The sequence below is a fragment of the Eleutherodactylus coqui genome, chromosome 1, assembly GCF_035609145.1.
Source record: "Eleutherodactylus coqui strain aEleCoq1 chromosome 1, aEleCoq1.hap1, whole genome shotgun sequence".
Lineage (NCBI taxonomy): Eukaryota > Metazoa > Chordata > Amphibia > Anura > Eleutherodactylidae > Eleutherodactylus > Eleutherodactylus coqui.
This window is the reverse complement of record NC_089837.1, coordinates 10,278,529-10,302,383: the sequence shown is the minus strand read 5'-3', so window position 1 is coordinate 10,302,383 and position 23,855 is coordinate 10,278,529. Positions and strand designations below refer to the sequence as shown.

The 23,855-nt window shown below is 47.8% G+C and overlaps 1 protein-coding gene across 3 annotated transcripts in view; it reads right to left on the bottom strand.

The window, feature by feature from the left end:
* The window catches only part of LOC136618943 (zinc finger protein 398-like), a 35,051-nt gene that overhangs the window by 1,413 nt on the left and 9,783 nt on the right, over positions 1 to 23,855 (bottom strand). Inside the window, exon 6 of one of the 3 annotated variants that reach the window (XM_066594368.1) lies at positions 7,649 to 7,753. In XM_066594368.1, coding sequence (XP_066450465.1) covers positions 7,649 to 7,753 — 105 coding nt within the window. Of the gene's footprint in view, positions 1 to 7,648; positions 7,754 to 20,696; positions 21,900 to 23,855 lie in introns of those variants that run through there. The other 2 variants (XM_066594367.1, XM_066594366.1) reach the window with 2 other exon arrangements.

Below are 23,855 nucleotides of genomic sequence, written 5' to 3'. Positions count from 1 at the left end.
TTGTCTAGGAGTTATGGTGGCGCCACACACTGAGATGGAGATGTCAGGAGGAGGTCGGTTAGTGGAGGGTGGAAACACCAACAGGTCCGTTTTAGAGAGGTTTAGTTTTAGGTAGAGAGAGGACATGGTGTTAGAGACAGCGGACAGACAGTTAGTGATGTTTTGGAGTAAAGGTGCAGAGATGTCACTGGAAGAGGTGTATAGCTGGGGGTCATCAGCATAGAGGGGGTATTGGAGGCCAAATCTCCTGATGGTTTGTCCAATAGGGGCTGTGTAGATAGAGAAAATGAGGGGGCCGAGGACCAAGCCCTGGGGGACCCCAACAGCAAGGGGAAGAGGAGAAGAGGTAGAGCCAGCAAAGGAGACGCTGAAGGAGCGGTCAGATAGGTAGGAGGAGAACCAGGAGAGAGCAGTGCCCTTTAGGCCGATGGAGCGAAGCATACTGAGGAGGAGTTTATGGTCAACAGTGTCAGATGCTGCGGAGAGGTCGAGGAGGATCAGTAAGGAGTAATCGCCCCTCGATTTGGCTATTAGTAGGCCATTGGATACCCTTGTAAGGGCAGTTTCTGTCGAGTGTTGGGGTCGGAAGCCAGACTGTAGGGGTCGAGGAGAGAGTTCTCTGATAGATAGCTTACAAGGCGGGAGTAAAGTAGGCGTTCTAGTAGTTTGGAGATGAAGGGGAGGTTTGAGATGGGTCGGTAGTTGGCAGCATCAGTCGCGTTCAGAGTCAGCTTCTTTAGCAGTGGGGATATGATGGTGTGTTTGAAAGAAGAGGAAAAGATGCCAGAGGTCAGAGAGAGGTTGAATATAGTGGTAAGGTGGGAGATAACCACCGGGGAGAGTGATCGGAGGAGGTGTGAGGGGAGAGGGTCGTTAGCGCAGGTGGTGGGGCGAGCAGAGAAGAGTAATTTGGAGACTTCCTCTGTCGATGGTCTGAGTACAGACAGTGAGCCGGAGCTAGATGCAGTGCTGACAAAACTAGGGTCAGGGCACTCAAAGGGGCCAATATTACTATATCCAGCAGCATTACTGCTGTATAAGGGGGCACTCGAGGAGGTCATTATTTTATGTGGGCGTTCATAGTCACATTATTATAGAGTGTCTATCAGTGGGGGGCATTATTATTTATAAGGGGACACCATAACATTGTAAGGGGAACTCACAGGGGGAATTATTACCTTAAAAACTACAAAAGGGGCATTATTAATGTCTAGGGGGCCGAAGAGGACATTATTTCTAGGAGGTGTACAGGGAACATTATAGTATTGAGTTTTTAACATCACATTGTGTGGGGTAATAAGAAAAGCACTATTATTGTTTGGAGTACAAAGATGTCTGCGTTGCAAACTTTGCAGAAACAAGTCGTGGCTGAAGGAAGTCATCATGGTGCTCTGCGCTCGGTCAGAATGGACGTCACCTGTGATCGCTGGATATAGCAGTACCGTAATTGCACCTATATGGTCATTGTATGGTGGTAACATTGGTCTTTCTATAGTGGTTTTTAATCAGTAGCAGTAGGGAAATATTAGTCAGTCCCTATATAATAGTAGTTATGTTGTGACGGTATTATTTGTATAGTGGTTACATCAATCTTTGCATAGAGCGTTTGAGTCAGTAACGCTATGTAGATAATGTTTAATGACTTCAGTAGTAATATTTCCTTCTGGTATAGGGGCACACTGTTAGAAGGCAACTATATATGTACATTACAGTGGCCCAGAACGTATGTTACTGGCCCCTCCGTAAATGTCATACATGTAATGTCTTGTGCAGAAATAGTCTAGTCATTTGTTGTGTGTATTGCACAGCTGCAGCATATGAGAGGTTAATGTCTGCATGAGACTGGGAGATGCCTGTAGATGTATGAATGTATGTCCTGTCACGTGGTGTGCTAGAGACTATAAGTATGAGTGATTTGGGTGTGGTAGGAAGGAGTCCGTCCAGCAGTGAGTAGCAGAGAGTCCATCAGAGAGTGAGTTAGTGAGCCCTCAGCAGAGAGCCACATGGGGGTACCTTCAACCCTCATGTGGTGAATAATGGAGGAAGTGGAGCGGTTCCCTGAAGCCTGCTATGCCAGAAGAACCCGATCACCGTGCAGAGGTATTGAGTCTAGAGTGTATCTGTGGAGAGTCTATCTCTTCCAGCAGCGGTCCCAGACAGATAACAAGGACTGTGGTGCCACCATCATCCTGAGTTCCTCCCAGACCATCTTTCTCTGTGTTACCTGCATCGGTGTATTGTTGTGCTTTTGTAAAGTGTTCCAGTTACCCACAGTAAAGTTTGACCAGACCCCGACCGTTCCCAGGGACTGAGGTATTTAACTAATATACAGTGTGTGGACTTGTCTTATTATCGCCATAGCTTTATTCCGATGAAAAGGGAACGGTGGCGTCACGTGACAACCTACAATTTAACTAAATGTTTATTGGCCATTCCTATCCTATGGGTGTCCGGAAGAGGCCTAGTGATACTCGCGCCGAGGTCCCTCCGGGAAGGAGACTGGTGAGTGCCGCCGTGACAGCTTGACCCTCCCAGCTCCTCCGCATGGGCCTCGTGCCCTGAGTGGACCCTCCGGGTCACCACATACATCACTTTTATTATTTTCTGAGGGGGGCAACATATGTCTTGGCGTTTGTGCCTCAGATCTTTTAAGACCCTTGCAGTGCCCCTGGATTCAACTCTTGTGTCTCATGAATTGAAAGCCGCAGCAAAAAAAGCCCCAGCAGAAATGGGCATGCTGCGGACTTACAAGCTGCCGCTTTTTTTGAAAACGTTGCAAATTAAATGTTTATGGCCGGTGTGAAGGCGTCCTTAGGGGGCGGTAAAAATCCACATCAAACATCCGCCTAAATAAACCACACAAACCGCGCTTATTTATTAGACCCATTTTTTGCATTTGACGCATATTTTGATACCTATTTTGACGCACATTTGATGATTATTTTGAAGTTCCATTGATTTTTATGTCAAAAACCAACGCGAAAAATGAAAAAAATCTATCGTGTCACTTGGTTCCTTTTCTGCAATGCATATTTTAGATCGGTGTCCAGAAAAAAATCCTGTCATCACGACAGACGTGGTTTCTCGTTGTAAATCACTGACAGCGTATTTTGGCACACTTTTTGGTGCAAAGTACATTCAGAATAGGCCGCGTGAACATACCCTATGACTCCAGGCAGGTGTGAACACTTCCTCCACTCCCATAATACTCTAGTTACGCCCCTGACGGATCATTTCCAGCTCCCTAATGGCTAGTTTGGGAATTGCACAAAGTTTACTTTGATAAATATAGGGGCGCTTTGACCTTTTCGACAATGGAGAATGTAGTCTATGTAAGCGCTGCGGAATATGATGGCGCTATACCAATAAAGATTATTATTAGAGTACCTGTCGTATTTGTGTGTGCCTTATCCACCGCACTGTTTAATGTAGAGGAGTCCGATGCGGAGTGCTGTAGCGTCGTGTCCACCGCAGTGCCTCATTAATCATGTGAGCTGTCGGTGTGCCCCGGACTGTGAGTGTAGCGCCAGCACAGACATGATGAGACAGAGTGTAATGCAATGCGGTATAATATAATAGACCATGATATACTGCAATATCATGCACTGCAATGTAACATAGTGTAATAGTCAATATACAGCTGCGTGTCCAGACTCGGGATCATTTGATGATGGGTATGTGCTTTCCTCTTGCCCAGGCTCGTTGGCTCACTGGTATTTGCACTATGTTATATTACAAGGATTCTCTAAGTTATAGCATTTACAGTTATTGTATCTCCTTTATCATCTACAAACAACCACTCGTACAATGCCTGTCCTGAGCCCTCGGCCGGGGTACGACAACATATATTATCATATGATGAGAGGAAAGGCCTGCGCTGTACCAAAACTCACATACTAGCAACATGGAATGGAAATCAAGAGGAATGGAGTAGCCTTTACTACAAACAAGCAGACGTCAAAGGCAGTTAAAAGTTCTAGAAGAATCAGCGACTGTATCATTGCTATCCGGATACGTGGTAAGGGTAGGCCAGTGAACATCTCAGTCTTACAGGTCTGTGCCCCAACGACTGATGCTGATGATTATGCCGACATCCAGGAACACGCATTTACATTTTGGGCGACTTCAATTCCAAAAACAGCAGCCACCCAGAAGCAAACATCACCGGAAGATATGGGCTTTGTGAAAGAAATGAAGCCGGTGATCGCCTGGTATGGTTCTGCCAAGAAAATCTGCTGAGTATAGCAAACACATGGTTTATGCAGCCAAAACACCGACTACATACAGACATCCCCCAGACGCCGTCTGTACATGTGGACATCTTCCAATGGCCTCCATCGAAATCAGACTGATTACATCCTGTGTGATCATCATTGGTGAAGTTCTGTCGTTGCAATAAAAACTTTTCCTGGCGCCGACTGCGGCGCTGATCATGAACTCCTTGCAGCTGAGATCAAGATCAAATTCCATGACATTAAAGGGGTTGTCCCGCGCCGAAACGTTTTTTTTTTTTTTCAATAGCCCCCCCGTTCGGCGCGAGACAAACCCGATGCAGGGATAAAAAAAAAAAAACGGGTAGTACTTACCCGAATCCCCGCGCTCCGGTGACTTCTTACTTACCTTGTGAAGATGACCGCCGGGATCTTCACCCTCAGTGGACCGCAGGTCTTCTGTGCGGTCCATTGCCGATTCCAGCCTCCTGATTGGCTGGAATCGGCACACGTGACGGGGCGGAGCTACGATGAGCCGCTCTCTGGCACGAGCGGCCCCATTCAGAAGACAGGACTGCGCAAGCGCGTCTAATCGGGCGATTAGACGCTGAAGATTAGACGGCACCATGGAGACGAGGACGCCAGCAACGGAGCAGGTAAGTGAATAACTTCTGTATGGCTCATAATTAATGCACAATGTACATTACAAAGTGCATTAATATGGCCATACAGAAGTGTATAACCCCACTTGCTTTCACGGGACAACCCCTTTAAGAAAGTCGCTCCATTGAGAAAATTCAACATCTCTAAAATCCTCCAATAATTTACTATTGGGGGAGCAAACCGATTCGAACTGCTTGACACATCAGAGATGCATCCGGAGGAACTACGACACAATATACAGTCCACAGTTATGGAAACAGCTAGTAAGCATCTCACCTATAAGAAGCAGAAAAACAATGCTATTGGTTGTCTGAGCAAACCCTCAGAATAGCCGATAAAAGAAGAGCAGCAAAGGTGGCCGGCCACAAAGACAAAGCTCGGCAACTAAATGCCGATTTTCAGTGAGCGTCAAGGAAAGATAAGGAAATTGACTGAAATGATCATTGCAAACAACTTGAAGCAGAAGCCATGAAAGGCCATACGTGAGGCATATTGTCACAGGTCAAGATGGCCCAAAAACCTTTCCTAGCACACAACGGCACAATCAAAGGCAAAAATGGGAAGGAACTGAATGATCAACAGAGTATCAAGGCTGGGTGGAGGGAATACTCAGTGGAACTGTATGCCTGAAACCACATACCTGGACCATTGCATGAGGTGGAGCCTCCATTATGGAGTCAGAAGTGGTTATGGCAATGAAACAACTAGCCAAAAATAAAGCGCAGGCCATAGATAACATACCGGAAGAGCTATTGCTGCCAGTACCAGTTAAAACTATCACAGTGATGTGCCAGGCAGTATGGGCATCCACACGATGGCCACAGGACTGGGAAAGATTTGTCTTCATCCATCTACCAAAGAAAGGCTACTCCCAGGATATCTCCAACTACTGAACAATAGTCCTCATTCCACATGCAAGCAAGATCCTTGTGAATATAATGCAGGAAAGACTGAGATCAGTATTTGAAGCGGCGCCCCCCTGATGCACAGGCAGGATAGCGGCGAGTACGCGGCACCCGCGACCATATTGCAAATCTGTGATGGACTATGGAGAAAGCTCGAATACCAAAAAAATATCTACATGTGCTTCATCGACTACATCGAAACCTTTGACTGTGTTGACCATGTCAAGCTATGGCAGGTCCTACAAGAGCCAGGCGTATCGATACATCTAGTCAAGCTGATAAAATCACTTTATACCAATCAAGAAGCCGCTGTGAGAACACAGTATGGGGACACAGGTTGGTTTCGGATCGGCAGAGGGGTCCGACAGGGCTACATCCTCTCATCCTTCTTGTTTAACCTGTATGCAGAAGTGATCATGCGGAAAATAAACCTAGATGAATTGGAAATTGGGGTAAAAATAGGTGGAAGAAACATCAACAATCTCCGTTATGTGAATGACACAACTCTGCTTGCAGAAACAGAAGCCGGTCTGAAGCAGCGGATATGGAAGATTAAAACTGAAAGTGAAAAAATGGGCCTGAAAAGATTCGGGGGGCGCCGGGGGTGAGTGGGGGGTTGCAGAGGGGAGTGTGGGGGGGGGGGGGGGTGTGAGAGAGCTCCTCCCTGTTCTCCACTGCTACCCCCCGCTCCACCACGCCGCCCCCTGAATCTTTTCGTCCAAGTAGTCAGTTACTCGGAAAAAGTGGTGCTTGAGTGCAAAAACACCCGAACCGAGTACGCTCGCTCATCTCTAAGAGCTAAAACTAGGGAAGACAGTGTATTCAAAAAGATCTAGACAAGCTGGTCAGCGACTAACAGAATGGTATTGGACAAGGAGAAATGCAAAGTTCTACATCTGGGCAAGAAAAATGAAAAAAGCACATACAGAATGGGAGGAATTGAGCTAAGCAGAAGCACATGTGAAAAACACTTGGGTATACTAATAGATCAAAGACTGAACATGAGTCAACAATGTGATGCAGCAGCCAGAAAGGCAAACACAATCCTGGGATGTATTAAGAGAAGCATAGAGTCTAGATCACGTGAGGTCATTATCCCCTCTACTCTTCCTTAGTCAGACCTCATCTGGAATACTGGGTCCAGTTCTGGGCACCCTACTTTAAAAAAAGACAGACAAACTGGAGCAAGTTCAGAGAAGAGTTACCAAAATGGTGAGCGGTCTGCAAATCATGTTCTATGAGGAGCGGTTAAAGGATCTGGGAATGTTTAGCTTGTAGAAGAGAAGGCTGAGAAGAGACGTAATAGCTGTCTACAAATATCTGAAGGGTTGTCACAGTGCAGAGGGATCAGCCCTATTCTCATTTACACAAGGAAAGACTAGAAGCAAAGGGATAAAACTGAAAGGGAGGAGACACAGAATAGATATTAGACAATGATGGTGATCAATGAGTGGAACTGGTTACCATGGGAGGTGGTGAGATCTCCTTCAATGGAAGTGTTCAAGCAAAGGCTGGACAGACATATGTCTGGGATGATTTAGTGAATCCTGCATTGAGCAGGGGGTTGGACCTGATGACCCTGGCGGTCCCTTCCAACTCTAGGAGTCTATGATTCTCCTGATCCTGGACCTTCACCTTTCCTAACCTGTCTCCTGTCCTGATTTTGGACCCTCACACTTCTTCTGATCCCTCACCTCTCCTGATTGTAGACCCTCACCTCTCCTTATTCTGGACCTTCACTTCTCCTGATTCTGGACCCTCTCTTCTCCTGATCGTAGTCCCTCATCTCTACTGGTTTTTAATCTTTAGCCACAGACAGTCCCTCGGGCTGGCACCTACCCTGTGACATCCAGGCTCAAGGACACATACCTGAGGCAACAGCTCCATGACCTCCGAAAGGGAGCATGATGAGAACCAGGAGCAGAATAGTGGAGCAGCAGAACATTTCAAGCTGAGTCTGAGATACAGAGAAGTCTGCAAAGCCAAAGAAGAAAATAAGGAGTGCACCCAAGCCGAGCATAACGTAGGCGTAACCTCATCACTGCCAGTGCCATAACTGCTCAGCATGACTGCAGCTCTGATGAGTCAACCTTAGAAATCTTATGAATGCAGTTTCAGATGTGACTAGAGTAAAAGCTATGATCTAGCAGAGCTAGGACTGTAGCTTTAGATGCACCATGTGTGCTGCCACATATGTTTTCTGTTTTGAAAGCAGGGAGAAAAAAAACGCATCAATTCCGCCTTTTTTTTTACAGCGTTAATCATACAGCATAAATGACAATATATTTTTGTGCAGGTCGGTATTATTACAATACCAAAAATGTTGTAATTTTTTTACGGTTTTCCACTTTTGCACAATGAAACCCCTTTTTTTGAAATTCTAATTATTTTTACATCGCTGCTTTTAAAGTCCCATAACGTTTATATTTTTCCACCAACGGAGCTCTGCGAGGGCTTGTTGTTTGCATCATGAACTGTAGTTTTTATTTTTACCATTTTGGGGTACATACTTTTTAAAATCACTTTTATTGTGCTTTTTTGATGGTAAAACAAACAAAATACACATTTAGCCTCCATTGTTTTATGGTTTACTGTGCAGGATTTATAGTGTACTCAGATTATAGTGCAGGTTGTTACGGACACACCGATACTACATGGGGGTTTTCTTAAATGTTTAGTTTTTTTTATACAAATAGGGGGAAATGATCAAACCCTTTTTTTCTTCTCACACAGTTTATGTGCTTGAAGAGGACCTTAACCATAGCAGCTATGAAAAGGCATTGCAGGACTTCTGTGCTGCAATGCCTTATAATAATCTTTATTCGTATAGCGCCAACTTATTCCGCAGCGCATATTGCTTGTTAGAGCAATCATAAGTAATAGCATAGCAGGACGCCTGTATCTGGCATCCCGTTGCCATGGCAACCCGCGGGCCCTCCGCGAATACATTGCAAGGGTCTGATGACATCACAGAGGGAGCACCCTCACTCTGTGAACCCTTTACATGTTGCGATCTACATAGATTATGGCATGTAAGGGGTTAACAGTGTTGCAGCGAGAGGCAGGCTATCGGTAACAGCTCACTTCCGATCCCACACCACCAACATGACATAGGGTTATGTCATGTTGCATTAAGTACCCTGCTGCCATGATGTAACCTTACGTCCTGTGGCATTAAGGGGTTAAATATGATATAACTGAAGAAATCTTGTGAGTTGAGTGAAGTTTCAGTGTTTTCACAGAACTTGCGAGCGGAGTCAGGCCCTACGTCACTCCTGCAGGAACGGTCTGACCTCCTAGATCCGGCAGTGAAGCAATCATTGCAAGAACTAAACAGCTAATCCAACCAGATGATCCATCATCACTGCCACACGCCTGAAGAACCCGAGGGCTGGACTACTGTGAGCCCTACGAACACTATGTTAACAAAAGTATTGGACGCACGTGGAATGTGATGAAACTGGATTTTATTCACATTTTTCCTCAGTAGCCCTCCCAGGCTTTCTACTGAATTCCAATAGACGTAAATAGAGGTTTGCCTCCTTTCTTCCAGGAGAGCTTTAGATAGTGAGATGCATGATGATGGGCATTTTAAGCATACATGAATACAGCATTCTAGTTCATGCAGCTGGATGGGTTTGAGGTCTGGACTTTGGGCTGGCCAATGAGGTTTGTGGACGTTCTGCTCCTCCACACTGCGTGTCCTATGACATGGAGTTTGGTCATGTTGGTGGAGACATGGAGCTGTACCAGCGTATTACTACAGGGGAGGTGATGCCACATTGTCCGGGAGGTCTCTGTACCCATTGGTGGAGTGTGGACTTCACTATAACCAAAGGCCCTAGTCATTCCAAGCAGAAACCCCCCACCCCATAACAAAACCTCCTCCAAACTTCACTGTTGGGACAATGCAGTCATGTAGAAACTTCTCTCCAGGTGACCGTCACACCCAAGTGCCACCATCCAATCGGAAGATTGTGTACTGTGAGTCATCTGTCCACAACACTTGCTTCCACTCACTTACAATCCATCGCTCCAAGACCCATGGCAGGCCACTGTGCATTCACTGCTGTGATACTGTGTGCTTCCGCTCATCCATGGTAACCCTTCACATGCCATTCCCTACGGCGGGTTTTAGTGCTAATGGATGTCCCAATAGCATGTGAGACGTCCCGAGGGAGGATAGATGATGTATGTGATCTCTTCATAGATCATACAAGGCTTTGTTATCCACGATCTGTCAGTTTGGGAGGTCTCCCTGAACGTGGCGGCACCCTACACACCGCATGGTTTCCCAATAACATTGCCAACAGAGGACTTTGGAAGGTTGAAAAGCGCTGTGATGTCTTGTACTCATTAGTTAGTGACATCCCACCACCAGACCCGGTTGTCCGCTCTACACCTGGTGGCATCTGATGGTTTCTGTAGTGGAATCTCATGTTTGATTGTAGCCTTTATATCTAATGCTCATACATCCAATGTACATATTCCCTTTACCTGTTAATATAGTGTATGCAGGCCTCCAGCTAAAGCAATACACTGCCATCACTGGTGTAACTATAAGGGATATGGTTGAACCTGAGCTCAGGAGCCTCTCTCCTCCATATAGGGAGTCCATTACTAAAACAGTGTAGTTGGGGGCCTGTTACAGGTTTTGCATTGGGGCCCACGAGCTTCAAGTTATACCTTTGCATTAGGGGTTAAGAAAAGTTGGGGGGCCCGAAAATAAACTTTTGCACCCGGGCCCATTGTTACTGCCTTAAAACTAACTTTAAATAGCCATATGTGAGTTCTGCCTCAGAACCTAAGCTGCAACTAACATTGGACAGCACATGGACATGCATGACCACAGCTGTAAAAATTCAGGACATGCAAGGGGCGGTCAGACACCCACTGATTAGCACGTTACCCCCTATCCCTCACAGGGCTTTGCAACTGTTTAAAAGGACACTAATTTGTCAGACAACAAATCCAATAAGAATTATGCCGCTTTGCCTATAATAAGCGCACAAACAACATCAGGAGAGGCAGAGACTGTGTGCACACTGACTGCAGTCCTGTGAGCAGTGCGAGTGCAGGGAAGCTGAGCCTGTGAAGACAGCCCCTTCCCCAGTCATCCAAATGTCCCAGTTACTACATAAGCGGAATGCTTGGTCACAGGTAGTGGATCGCAGAGCGACTGCAGGTCAAACTTGATTTAAATGAATTTAAAATAAATGAAGGTATATTACAAGAATGATGAAACAGTCTATTAAATGAGCAACAGCCGACTGAGAAGGTATTGTCCCTTTAAATACAACTAAACAAAAAGTGAACTCTATCTTCTATGTTCATCTCCTTTACTGAAACTTGGAAGAAGTCTCCCTATTAAACCCAAGTGATTGAATACTGAACCGAAGCCGACATGAATAAGTGACGGTGACGGTCGCTGTAATGAAACGAGCTGAGATAGCTGGAGGAAAAACTGCTGGGCTCAGGATCCTAGTAACATCACTTAGTCACTGGGGGATTCCGGATCCCGGTAACGCCTCATTCACAGTCCTCGGGGCATTCCCGATGCCGGTAACGCCTCGTTCAGAGTCCTCGGGGTATTCCGGATCCCGGTAACGCCTCGTTCACAGTCCTCGGGGAATTCCCGATCCCGGTAACGCCTCGTTCACAGTCCTCGGGGAATTCCCAATCCCGGTAACGCCTCGTTCAGAGTCTTCTGGGCATTCCCAATCCCGGTAATGCCTCGTTCACAGTCCTCGGGGAATTCCCGATCCCGGTAACGCCTCGTTCACAGTCCTCGGGGAATTCCCAATCCCGGTAACGCCTCGTTCAGAGTCTTCTGGGCATTCCCAATCCCGGTAATGCCTCGTTCACAGTCCTCGGGGAATTCCCGATCCCGGTAACACCTCGTTCACAGTCCTCGGGGAATTCCCGATCCCGGTAACGCCTCGTTCACAGTCCTCGGGGCATTCCCGATCCCGGTAACGCCTCATTCACAGTCCTCGGGGAATTCCCGATCCCGGTAATGCCTCGTTCACAGTCCTCGGGGAATTCCCGATCCCGGTAACGCCTCGTTCAGAGTCCTCGGGGCATTCCGGATCCCGGTAACGCCTCGTTCAGAGTCCTCGGGACATTCCGGATCCCGGTAACGCCTCGTTCAGAGTCCTCGGGGCATTCTGGATCCCGGTAACGCCTCGTTCAGAGTCCTTGGGGCATTCTGGATCCCGGTAACGCCTCGTTCAGAGTCCTCGGGGCATTCCCGATCCCGGTAACGCCTCGTTCAGAGTCCTCGGGGCATTCTGGATCCCGGTAACGCCTCGTGCAGAGTCCTCGGGGCAATCCCGGTAACGCCCTGTTCACAGTCCTCGGGGCGATCCCGGTAACGCCCTGTTCACAGGGTTTCACATGTGGCTCTCGAGCACCTAAATTGAATGAGGAAGGGCATAGGACTAGGTGCAAGAACTTAGACAATTGTTTTTTCATATCCCGGTATCATCACACATTTCCAGGACTTATATGATGAAGCCAAAGTGATCTTTACCTTCACCATCACATCCAGCTCCAAGGATCTGACGGAATTGTCCATTAATGCTGCTCTGTATATATACGCCTGTTCCGGTGTGCCATCAATGGCAGCAGACTATTTGACTACTATGGGGCCCTTAAGTACGGAGACTGAGGGCCAAATGGCCCCATCCCAATGCAGTTCCTCAAGCTAGCAGAATGCTTTGTCAGTCTCACCTGACAGAGTGGCCCTGTGCAGTGCGGGGCCCAACCCCCCCCCCCCCCCCTTCACCCCCCAGTGCTTCACTACGCTAAGAGCAGGAGTCTGTGACTAACCAACAGCAGTACTTGTAGTTCATCCTGAGACCAGTGCTTCTCAGCCGATGTAGGGATGCCATTACACACTGCACCTCTCTGCTGCAAAACGCAGGCAGAGCCAATCAGCTTGCACCAAACTTATATATGAGGAGTCCGGCTGCCGCCCGCAATCTGCGGGGGAGAATCGCTGCCATGAGCGCTCGTTACATCCATCTGAGAATTGGGCAAGGTGAAAGGAATCTTCACGTACCAATAGTCTACAAGTGAGGAAACAAAGACAAGTAAAACGATCGCTCATCAGGTGAAATACCGCAAGAACATTTCAGGTGACTAATGACAAACGACCACAGTTTGGGGAGGAGCTGCTCACAGTGGATGAAGGTCATTCTGTGCCCTAACATTTTATGAAAGAACTAGCTTACCCGTCGCGCGTTGCTGCAAAGACAGACAGACATACATTCGTTTTTATATATCTAGATAACAACCAATCACAGCGCAGCTTTCATGTTACCTCAGTGGTATAATATATAACAACCAATCACAGCGCAGCTTTCATGTTACCTTAGCAGTATAAAATATAACAACCAATCACAGCACAGCTTTCATGTTACCTCAGGAGTAAGAGAAATAACAACCAATCACAGCGCAACTTTTATTCTGCCTCAGCAATATAAAAAATAGCAACCAATCACAGTGCAGCTTTCCTGTTACCTCAGTGGTATTATATATAGCAACCAATCACAGCGCAGCTTTCATGTTACCTTAGCAGTAAGAGAAATAACAACCAATCACAGCGCAACTTTTATTCTGCCTCAGCAATATAAAAAATAGCAACCAATCACAGTGCAGCTTTCCTGTTACCTCAGTGGTATTATATATAGCAACCAATCACAGCGCAGCTTTCATGTTACCTCAGTGGTATAATATATAACAACGAATCGCAGCGCAGCTTTCATGCAACCTCAGTAGTATAAGAAGTAGCCACCAATCACAGCACAGCTTTCATGTTGCCTCAGCGGTATAATATATAGCAACCAATCACAGCACAGCTTTCATTTTACCTCAGCATTCTCAATATCCAGCAATTGTCTTGTGATACGTTCGGCGGATGCATCATTTTGTAGTTGAACACTCATCTCGTCGCTCGTAATGCCTTTTGCTTTTGTGCTTGAGATGGAAATCAAACGATCTTTGTCTGGGGGGCATAACTGTCGACGACGCTCGCGCGCGCGCCACCTATCGTAGGATAGATGTACTATGCCAGTAATCTTCCCAGGAGTGTACTCAGCAACTTCCCAAAGTTTCATGGCGATTGGATGAATGGTGTAGTAGCGCATAAAGGACAGACAGACATTCATTTATATATATCAGGAAGTGAGAGAATTAGATTCCGTACGTAAAATTTGGACACTAATTCTTTTGCGCATAGAATTGAATAATGGAGTTAGGACCCATTAGCTTTCCCTATTTATGACATGATCAATGCTCGTGCCAAATTTCATGTTTCTACGACATCGGGAAGTGAGAGAATTAGTCGCAGTGATGGAAATCGAACGATCTACGCGGGAGGGCGTAACTGTCGACGACGCTCGCACGCGCCATTTATCGTAGGATAGTTGTACTATGCCTATAATCTTCCCAGGAGTGTACTCAGCAACTGCCCAAAGTTTCATGGCGATTGGATGAATGGTGTAGTAATGCATAAAGGACAGACAGACATTCAATTTTATATATATATATATATAGATGTTCCCAGACAGATATTTTGTCCCCGGCCCGTTACATTGAACATGAGTCACCAGTATGACCATGTGGACTAAAATGTCTAGGGCTTGGTCTACTAAATGGTTGTGCGCCAGATAAGTGACTGTCCATCTACTATTTTTGTGTTACATGTACGCCCCCTTTAGGATAAAGAATCCCTCCCAGATCGGGAACTGCTGCAGTGCCTGGAATTGTGGGAGGACAGCAACTAAGATAAAACAGGTCATTATTGGCAATTCCTTCCGTTGTGATCTGCACCGTGCCTGAAGCCACTGAGATATTCCTCCCGCCTCCTGGTTGACGCCTGTGCCAAGGGTATAAGACCTGAGAGTTACAGGGGCGCCGAGTAGATCAGGAGAGCGACGTGTGGGGTGCTGTGGTGCACATAGAACACCCAAATAAAGAATCAACGCAACCATCTTCTCATAACCAGTTTAATGTTGGACAGCAAGTACAATGTAACACAGACGCCAGCGACACCCCCACCCCCGCTACAATCTCACATCAATGTCTGCGCTTATGTGCCGAGCTGTCAAGTGCTAAACCTCCGATGCCTAGAGGTTTACACGCAATCCACACACACAGTTGGGGGCGCTGATTAAAATAGAAGAAAAAAAAAAGGAATGCAACGATTTGGAAAAGTCAACCTTACTTTATCCACAGTAGCAGATAGAACACAAATCAGAGGGGGGCGGGGGGGGCATTCTTCCATCTCATAAAAAAAAACACTCCTTTAGAAATTGATGGCAGCAACACATCTCATAAAAGTTGGGGCGGGGTAACAAAAGGCTGGAAAAGTAGCACTAACGGGCTGGCTGATCAATCTTCTACTGATTCGCATGACTGTGTATAAAATGAGCAGGTTAGAGAGGCCGAGTCTCTCAGAAGCAAAGATGCAGGTTTTAAGTGGAAAACTTGATTCCTCCATAATCCATAAAACAAGTCAAGCTTGATAAAGACCAACATTTGGTCGAAACGTCGCTGACTTGTTTTATGGATTAGGGAGGAATTAAAGGGGTTGTCCCGCGCCGAAACGGGGTTTTTTTTTTTTCAATAGGCGGGGGGCGCGAGACAAACCCAATGCATGTGTTAAAAAAGAAAAAAACGTTTAGTACTTACCCGAATCCCCGCGCTGCGGCGACTTCTTCCCTACCTTAGCAAGATGGCCGCCGGGATCTTCACCCACAATGCACCGCGGGTCTTCTCCCATGGTGCACCGTGGGCTCTGTGCGGTCCATTGCCGATTCCAGCCTCCTGATTGGCTGGAATCGGCACACGTGACGGGGCGGAGCTACGAGGACCAGCTCTCCGGCACGAGCGGCCCCATTCACCAGGGAAAAGACCGGACTGCGCAAGCGCGTCTAATCGGGCGATTAGACGCTGAAATTAGACGGCACCATGGAGACGGGGACGCTAGCAACGGAACAGGTAAGTGAATAACTTCTGTATGGCTCATACTTAATGCACAATGTATATTACAAAGTGCATTAATATGGCCATACAGAAGTGTATACCCCCACTTGCTTTCGCGAGACCACCCCTTTAAAGTTTTCCACTTGCATCTCTTTGTTGCACTACATTTTCTACTTTGGATGACCACTGCTGGCTTTATGGTCCACACCCGATCTGTGTGTGAGCACCCTCCTCACCTTGTTGGGTACTTCACATTTAACCCCTTGAGTGGCAGGTTTCCTACCACCCTGTCGTGCCCACCAGGGCAAGTTTTTTAAAATGGTCTAATCATTGAATTTCAACTAGTTTTGCAGTTGCGTCTCAAGAGCCATAACTTTTCATTTTTCCATTGACATGGCCATATGAGGGCTTGTTTTTTGCGGGACAAGTTGTGATTTTTTAAACAGGGGGGAAGAAAAAAAGAAATGGGGAAAAAAGAAAAAAAGGGGCCATGTCATTAAGGGGTTAAATAATGCATTAACTTCCTTCTCTGGGTCATTACGATGCATGGATACCACATGTGTGATTGTATTTTTGATTTTTTACAAAGTAAAGGGAGACAAGTGTTTTTATAATTTTTTAAAATAATTTTTTTACTTTTTTTTTTCTTTTGTCCCTTTAGGGGACTTCCACAGGGACCCATCAGGACCCCCTGATCACATTCCAGGGGTCCGATGGTGACAGCCCTTTACATGCTGCAGTGACAGCCCTTTACATGCTGCAGTCACATAGACTGCAGCATGTAAGGGGTTAACACAGCAGAGATCGGAGGTTTTCTCTGATCTCTGCTGTAAGAGCTGGTACCTAGCTGTCCTCTGACAGCTAACACCAAGCTCTCCCTGCCACAGAGACCATCGGCTTGCTTCTGACAAGCCGATGGTCTCTATGGCAACCTGTAAACAAACCAGTGCAGGACATTGCCGGCATATCGGCAATATCTTCTGCTGGTTTTTCACAGCCCTTGCTTTGTTCTCTGTGGGTCTGTGCAGGCAGAGCACACTGTCACAGCTTGTGGCATTGTGCTCTGCAGCTCCCATAGTGATACATAGCCCGGAAATCTTCCGGGCTATGTTGCTATGAGCAGTGGAGCTCGTCCCGGAAAATTTCCGGGCGTGCCACTCAAGGGGTTAAAGGCTGCTCAGAGGCAAAGATGGCGTTAAATTCTACAGACTTTGAATATCCCACCGACTACAGAACATCATATCAGAAGATTCAGAGAACAAGGGACAAGTCTGCCGCCTAGTATTGGATGCTGGAGATCTACGGGCCCTCAGGAGTCACTGCGTTAACGACAGGCATGATTCCGTAATACCAAATAAGGAAGATGGAACAATCCCTCTGCAGCGCCCCCTACTGGATGACAGCATTCCTTCAAGAGGACTCAAGAGGAGAGGGACCATGCAGCTTATCCTCAGCGCACAGTCCTGCATGTCTGATGGTATGGGGGGGCATTAGTGCCGTTAATGGCCAACACAAATACATGATGCTATTACAAGCTGTCGGATCCCCTCAGATTCCTCCCTTCCCCCTCAGATTCCTCCCTTCCCCCTCAGATATGTGTTCTATGTTCTACTGAGAATAAAATATAGTTAGATCAGACTTCCACATTATCGCATTCTTTTTTCTTTACATTTTACGCAGCGCCCCAACGTTTTTGGAATTGGGGTTGTGCATCCATCATGGCACAGGAGTCCCACACTTATCAAATGACTCCCCCTGGAGGCTGAAGCTGGGATGTGAAGCTGGCAGATTTCACTCAGTCTATATTGTCAGGAAGGGAACGGCAAGAACTGTTCCAGCCGCAGTACTTCCCTTGGTAATAACGCGTGTATGGGGCCAGGCTTATGGGAGACGGAATACTCCATTGTGTATTACACACAATGAGGCAAGTACAGCGGGGGCAGGAAAAGCTCAGCTGTCCCTGACCTGAATTAGAATGCACTAAACCCCCTAAAGATTGTACGGAGTGGAATCTTCCAAAAAAGGCCTCTCAGAAGGTGAAGTAGTAGATGGTTGAAAGTTGTGGTCTTCCTGCACTAATTTAGGGTTGTCCCATGAAATGAGCGGTCAGCACCGTATGAAAGCCACTGACCTCTGGGCTACTAACACTGCTGGAGCCAGACACGGCAGTAACAGGGGTTCCAGAAAGCCGTAGGCAAAGCTGCCGGGGAAGGAGGAGGAGTCCTCTTCAAATCCCCTTAGGCCAGAGATGATGATGGCAGCTCATTAGTCTCGGGAGGGTGAAAACGCCGATGACCATCTCATTCCCAGTAAGTACTGGGGTACAGTTTTGTGCAGCCGCTTCATATCCTTACTCCTTACCACCCCATTGTATGTAGAAGATCTACGATGGTCTCAGCTGCACCCAACCTCAAACCACTCCCGATCCCGAGAGGTGCAAGTATTATCATGTGACCCTTTAAAGTAAAGTAATGGGGCATTCTCATGAGGAGGACTGGGTGGTGGCAAGGATGGAATCAACATTCAAGAGCAGTAACGAGCAGTGATGATGTTATGGGGGCGTGCTGCTCCACGTCATGTCCTCTGCTCCAGCCCCTCTCTCCACTCCCTGCAGGATGTCCTCCACCACATGGACGCGGCTGTGCATGCGCAGCTGAGACTTGTATATGAACGTCCTGTGGCAGCGCATACACTGGTGGGGGTGGTCTCCGGTCATGTGGGTGCGCTGATGACGGTTGAGGTCGGAGTTCTGACTGAAGCTCTTGGGGCACATATTGCACTTGTGGGGTTTCTCACCAGTGTGGGTCCTTCGGTGGTGGATGAGGTTGGAACTGTGGGTGAAGGTCTTCCCACACTCTGTGCACTGGAAGGGTCTCTCGCCGGTGTGCGTGCGTTGATGGTCCTTCAGCTGAGTGCTGCGGCTGAAGCTCTTGGGGCACTTGAGGCACTGGTAAGGCCGTTCTCCCGTGTGGGTCCGCTCGTGCTCCCTCAGCTGAGTGCTGCGCAGGAAGCTCTTTTCACAGTACGAGCATTTATACTGTTTGGCTATATCCAGACCGGTGGTCAGACCCTCTGGGAACCTATCAGTTGGCCCAGGGAGACCCCAGTTAATAGTGAACAGCTGAGATCCCTCCTCGGGGGTCACCACGGGCTGTTGCTGCATTGCAAGGGCAGGCACCGATGCCCCAAGTTGGGTGTGCTTCTCCCGCTCTTCGTCAAAATACCGCAACAGGTTCCCCACCAGCGTCTCGGGCAGAGGCTGACTGGATTCTATGGTCTTCACCGGACCCGATGAATGAAGCCCGTGGGTGACAACATCTGTGAGAAGGCAAGAGGGCAACATATTACACAAAACTAATGGAAAACTACGTCACCAACAATGCAATACAACGCACAGCATAGACTGGTCCATCATTTTACCAGCAGCTTCAGGCGTGTTCATCAGTTCACTCCGGAGTATCTCACAAATGTAAGCAATCAAAGCGAGCGAGGCAAGTGTGCTCATGTCCCAGCAGATGGAGGATGATCACACTGAGCGCGGCCCCCAGAGCCGGGTATAAGTGTCCATCAATGACAACTCGGACACTGGGCGCCGCCAGATTTGTGATCTGCCTTCAACCCTGCAAAGTTCTGGAGCACAACAATCACTCCAAGCGTCCTACTGCCTGAGCATGTGCTCCAGAGATGCACGATGCAAAAAGGAACAGGCAGAGCATGCTTGGCGTGCAATGATGTATACGCCTTTTGTGAACATTCTGCATTACATTTTATACTCCAGTCACATCTAAACCTGCGCTCTGACACACACCAAGAAGCACAATGCACTCTGGAACAGATCTTTATCCTGCAGTTGGGGCCAAACGGTTTGAGACGGACACAAATTTTAGTTTTTGCAAAGTTTTCGGCTTCAGTGTTTTTAGATCTCTCAGATGTTTCTATGGTTACTGAAGTACGATTATAAGCATTTCAGAACTTTTTACACTTTTATAGACAAGTGCATCAAGTTTAGGCAAAGAGTCCATATTTACAGTGTTGTCCTTTCAAGACTTCTGCACTTCGCCCCGACAGGCTGGGTATCAGCTTCTGGCCCAAACCCTGACTGATGACAACCCGTTCTTCCTAATCATGGGATGAGATCTGGGGGGTTTCCTGCCACGGACCCAACATGTCAATGTTTTGTTCACCGAGCCACTTATTTACCACTTTTGCCTTCTGACACGGAGCGCCATCCTGTTGGAGAAGACATTGTTCATCACCAGATTGCTCCTGGGTGGTTGGGCGCAGTCGCTCCTGGAGGATGTGTAGATCCCATTCTTTATTCATGGCGGTGGTCTCCGGCTGTGAGTGAGCCCCTCCCATGGATGAAAAGCAGCCCCACACAATGAATGGTCCCAGGATGCTCTACTGTTGGCCTGACACCGGACTTAGGGTGGCGCTCACCTCTTCCTATCCGGGCAGTCATTCTTCCAGATGTCCTGAAGAGTGTGATGGGGGTTTGTCAGGGGAAATACTGTACAGGGATTGGATTGATGAAGCCCCCTTCAGACTGTTTGGGCACATCTGGAAGAATGACTGTAAGGAGGAGGAAAGGTGAACGCCACCCTGAGTCCGTGCCATGCCAACAGTAGACCATTTATGTCTGTGGGCTCCCTCACAGCCGAAGACCACGGCCATGAATGTAGTATGCGATCTACACCACCTCTGCCAAGTGCCCAGGAGACACTTGGTGATGAACAAGGTCTTCTCTAGCAGGATGCCGCACCGTGTCACAAGGCAGAAGAGATCACCAAGCGGCTCGGGGAACAAAACTATGACATTTTGGGTCTGTGGCAGGAAACTCACCAGATCTCACCAGGATTTGGGCCAGAAGCTGATATCCAGCCTGTCGGGGCGAAGTGCAGAAGTCTTGAAGGGTCAACACTGACAATATGGAGTCTTTGCCTAAACTTCATGTATTTGTACTTCAGTAACCGTAGAAACATCTGAGAGATCTAAAAACACTGAAGCAGAAAACTGTGAAAACCAAAATCTGTGTCCGTCTCAAACCGTTTGGTCAGAACCGTACGTCCCCCAAGGCAAGATATACTGTGATTAAAAACATGCCTGACAAAGGGCGACGAAATATATGTGAGAGGCAACAGGACTGTGAATGCAGCTTTGGCTGTGACAGGAGTATAGATGTAACGCATGCAGCATGATCATCCCGGCGGTCGTCGGAGCGGCACTTCATCAGGTGTCCTGGGCTTTTTCTCCTGCCATTTTGCTCACCTCATTTAGCAAACTACACGTCATCCTTTTTATGCCACCAGGGGGCTCCACACATCAGGACAGCAAGACAAGACCATTCAACAGCGCATAATCACATACAGAGGGGGGCGGCATCCTCCGTCCAAGAGTCCAGCACCCTCCAGTATAAATACACAAGTGCCCCCTAGAGGTGAGATGTGGCAGGACGCCTGCAATTACAAACTATTAGGTCGCACTAATCTAAGAAAATAAAGAGTATTCTAAAAATAAATATACTGGGTGCGTCCGGTCGTCCGCCTCACTGGTGGGGGGCAAGGGGTCTGCTATCGGTCATCGATAGCACTCATGCTGGACAGCCAATCGTCCATCCCAGCCACAGAGAAGGGGAGGGAGCTGCGATGGATGTTGTGGGCTTTTTTGAAGCTGTCCAGCCAACCGTTTGAGGCCTTGAAGTCCCGGATGCCCATGTCTCGAGCGATCTCTAGGGCCTTCTCCCGGATGATGCGGCCGGATATGGTGACGTCTGTGTCCCGTATAGAAAGTAGCCACCCCCACACGGCAGAGTTCAGCTTGTCGTTGGTGGTCCTCCGCCGCCGCCGGATGCGGTCCCCGCTGACGTTGTTCTGTAGCGCGCTCAGCAGCTCTTCCCTCCGTTTGATGATCTGCACAATCTGCGCTTTGCTGACGCCAAACTGAGCGGCCAAGGAGCCCACCGACTCATTGTTCTCGTAGGCGCAGAGGACCAAGATCTTGTCTCGCAGCTTCAGTCCGTTGCGTTTGTGCACGGTTGCCTTGTTGCAGGGAGGCTTGGGCAGTTTTCTGGTGGATGGAAGAGGAGGCGGCGCCGATTGCGTCCCTCCGGGGTTGAGGGGCGGAGTCAATGCTGGAAGGGACAGGAATGAACGAGATTACACGTCTGTGAGCCGAAGAGGAATCTGTATCCATCCCATCCACGGAAGAACCCAACACTTATATGCAGACCCAAGATCCACTTCACCAAGGCTCTCAGTAACCCTATACTACCGAACGCTGGCCATGTACGGGAGCAGAGAGGACATAAAACGGGCTGCACACGCAGAACAAGTCCCATACGTGTCGCCTATACACCACACACTTAGCAGCCATTACAATCCTGCTGGCTCTGTTGACCTGCATTGTGGGAGACGGAGTGTTCTCTATACGAGGCTATGTCCACTTCTTGGAGTCAAGACATCCCACAACACAGCCAGGTGGGTGCAAGTGCATGAGTTATATTACTGAACCACTACAACATCCAGCATGCCCCACTGATCCAACACTGAACAGGCATGGGGATACTAGGTCCTGCAGCTAGGAAGCATAGTAATTATGGGTGCAGCTCTGGATGTAACTAGAGTATAAGGCACAAGCAGTACAAGATAAGGACTTGTAGTTACTGAACACGGGTAGATCCTGTAAGCGAAAAGTGATGAAGCTACAGCCTGTACAGTGATGCCAGGAAGTTTGTGAACCCGGCAGAAGTTTACATATTTCTGATAATCTTTGACCTAAAACATCATCAGAAGTCCTAAAAGAGGATAAAAAGAACCACATGAGTCAAAAATATCAGACTTGGTCATTTATTTATGAGGAAAATAAACCAATATCACATGTCTGTGTTTGGCAAAAGTATGTGAACCTTTAGGCCTGTGTCATACTACCAGATGGGTCTTTATGCGCTGTGATTTTGCGTATTGGGCGTGGGTTTTCCCCGAGCTCAGCGCGCCCACAAGCTGTGTGTAACAAACACGCATCGATGCCCTCTTCAAAATGCGCAGGAAAATAGAGCGTGGCAGAACTGCGCATGCAAAATACGCGCTCGTCAATTAGCCTATTGAGGTCAGCGGGTTCTATTTTCTGCCGTGTGACACAGTATTAGCAGACAGTGTGAAGGTGAAATTAGACAACAACTGGGTGCGAGCGGGCGGCTCGTTTCATTTAAAGGGATCCATCAGTCTGATCGTCACACGTTTGTGGAAGTGTATCAGGGCGCAAACAAAGAAAGACCTCCGAAGAAGAGTTATTAATGCTCATCAGGCTCATCAACCATCTCTAGAGGGTTGGGACTCCAGCAATACAGTCAGACTGCAAATATATGGAGGAAATCCAAGGAATGATCGACAAACAAGGATCATGCCAAGACCAAGGCGTAGAATAGTCCGCAAGGTCACAAAGGAACCCAAGGTAACCTCTAAGCAGCTAAAGGCCTTTCTCACTTTAGCTGATGGTAACGTTCATCAGGACACCGAACAACAATGGTGTGCATGGCCAGACTGCAAGGAGAAAGCTGCTGCTCTCCAGAAAGAATACTGCTGCCCGTCTGAGATCGCCTGGACAGGTCAGAAGGCTTTTTGGGCAATGTTTTGTGGACAGTTGAGACCAAAAATAGAATTTATTGGCTTAAATGAGAAGTATTATGTTTGGAGAAAAAAAACACACCACATTACAGCCTACCTCATCCCATCTGTGACACACAGTGGTGGTAGTATCATGGTTTGATGCATCTGGGCCAGGACGGCTCATCATCATCTGCATTATCCCAGCAGGAACAGGTCAGGACATCTGTCCACCTCAGAGCACGCGGGTCCTGCAGCAGGACAACCACCCAAGGCACACAAGTCCTTCTACTGAAGAATAAAGGTAAAGTTTTGGAAGGGGCCAAGTCATATCCGGCCCTTAGGCCGCAGCGGATCTTCCCTCCGTCGTGGCCGGATCTTCTTTCTTTGGCCTGGCGGATGTGCTCGGCACGCCGGTAGTGTGCCACACGCATGCGCCGTGCACTCTTTTTTTTTTTTTTGAACACCTGCTCTCCCACACCGGA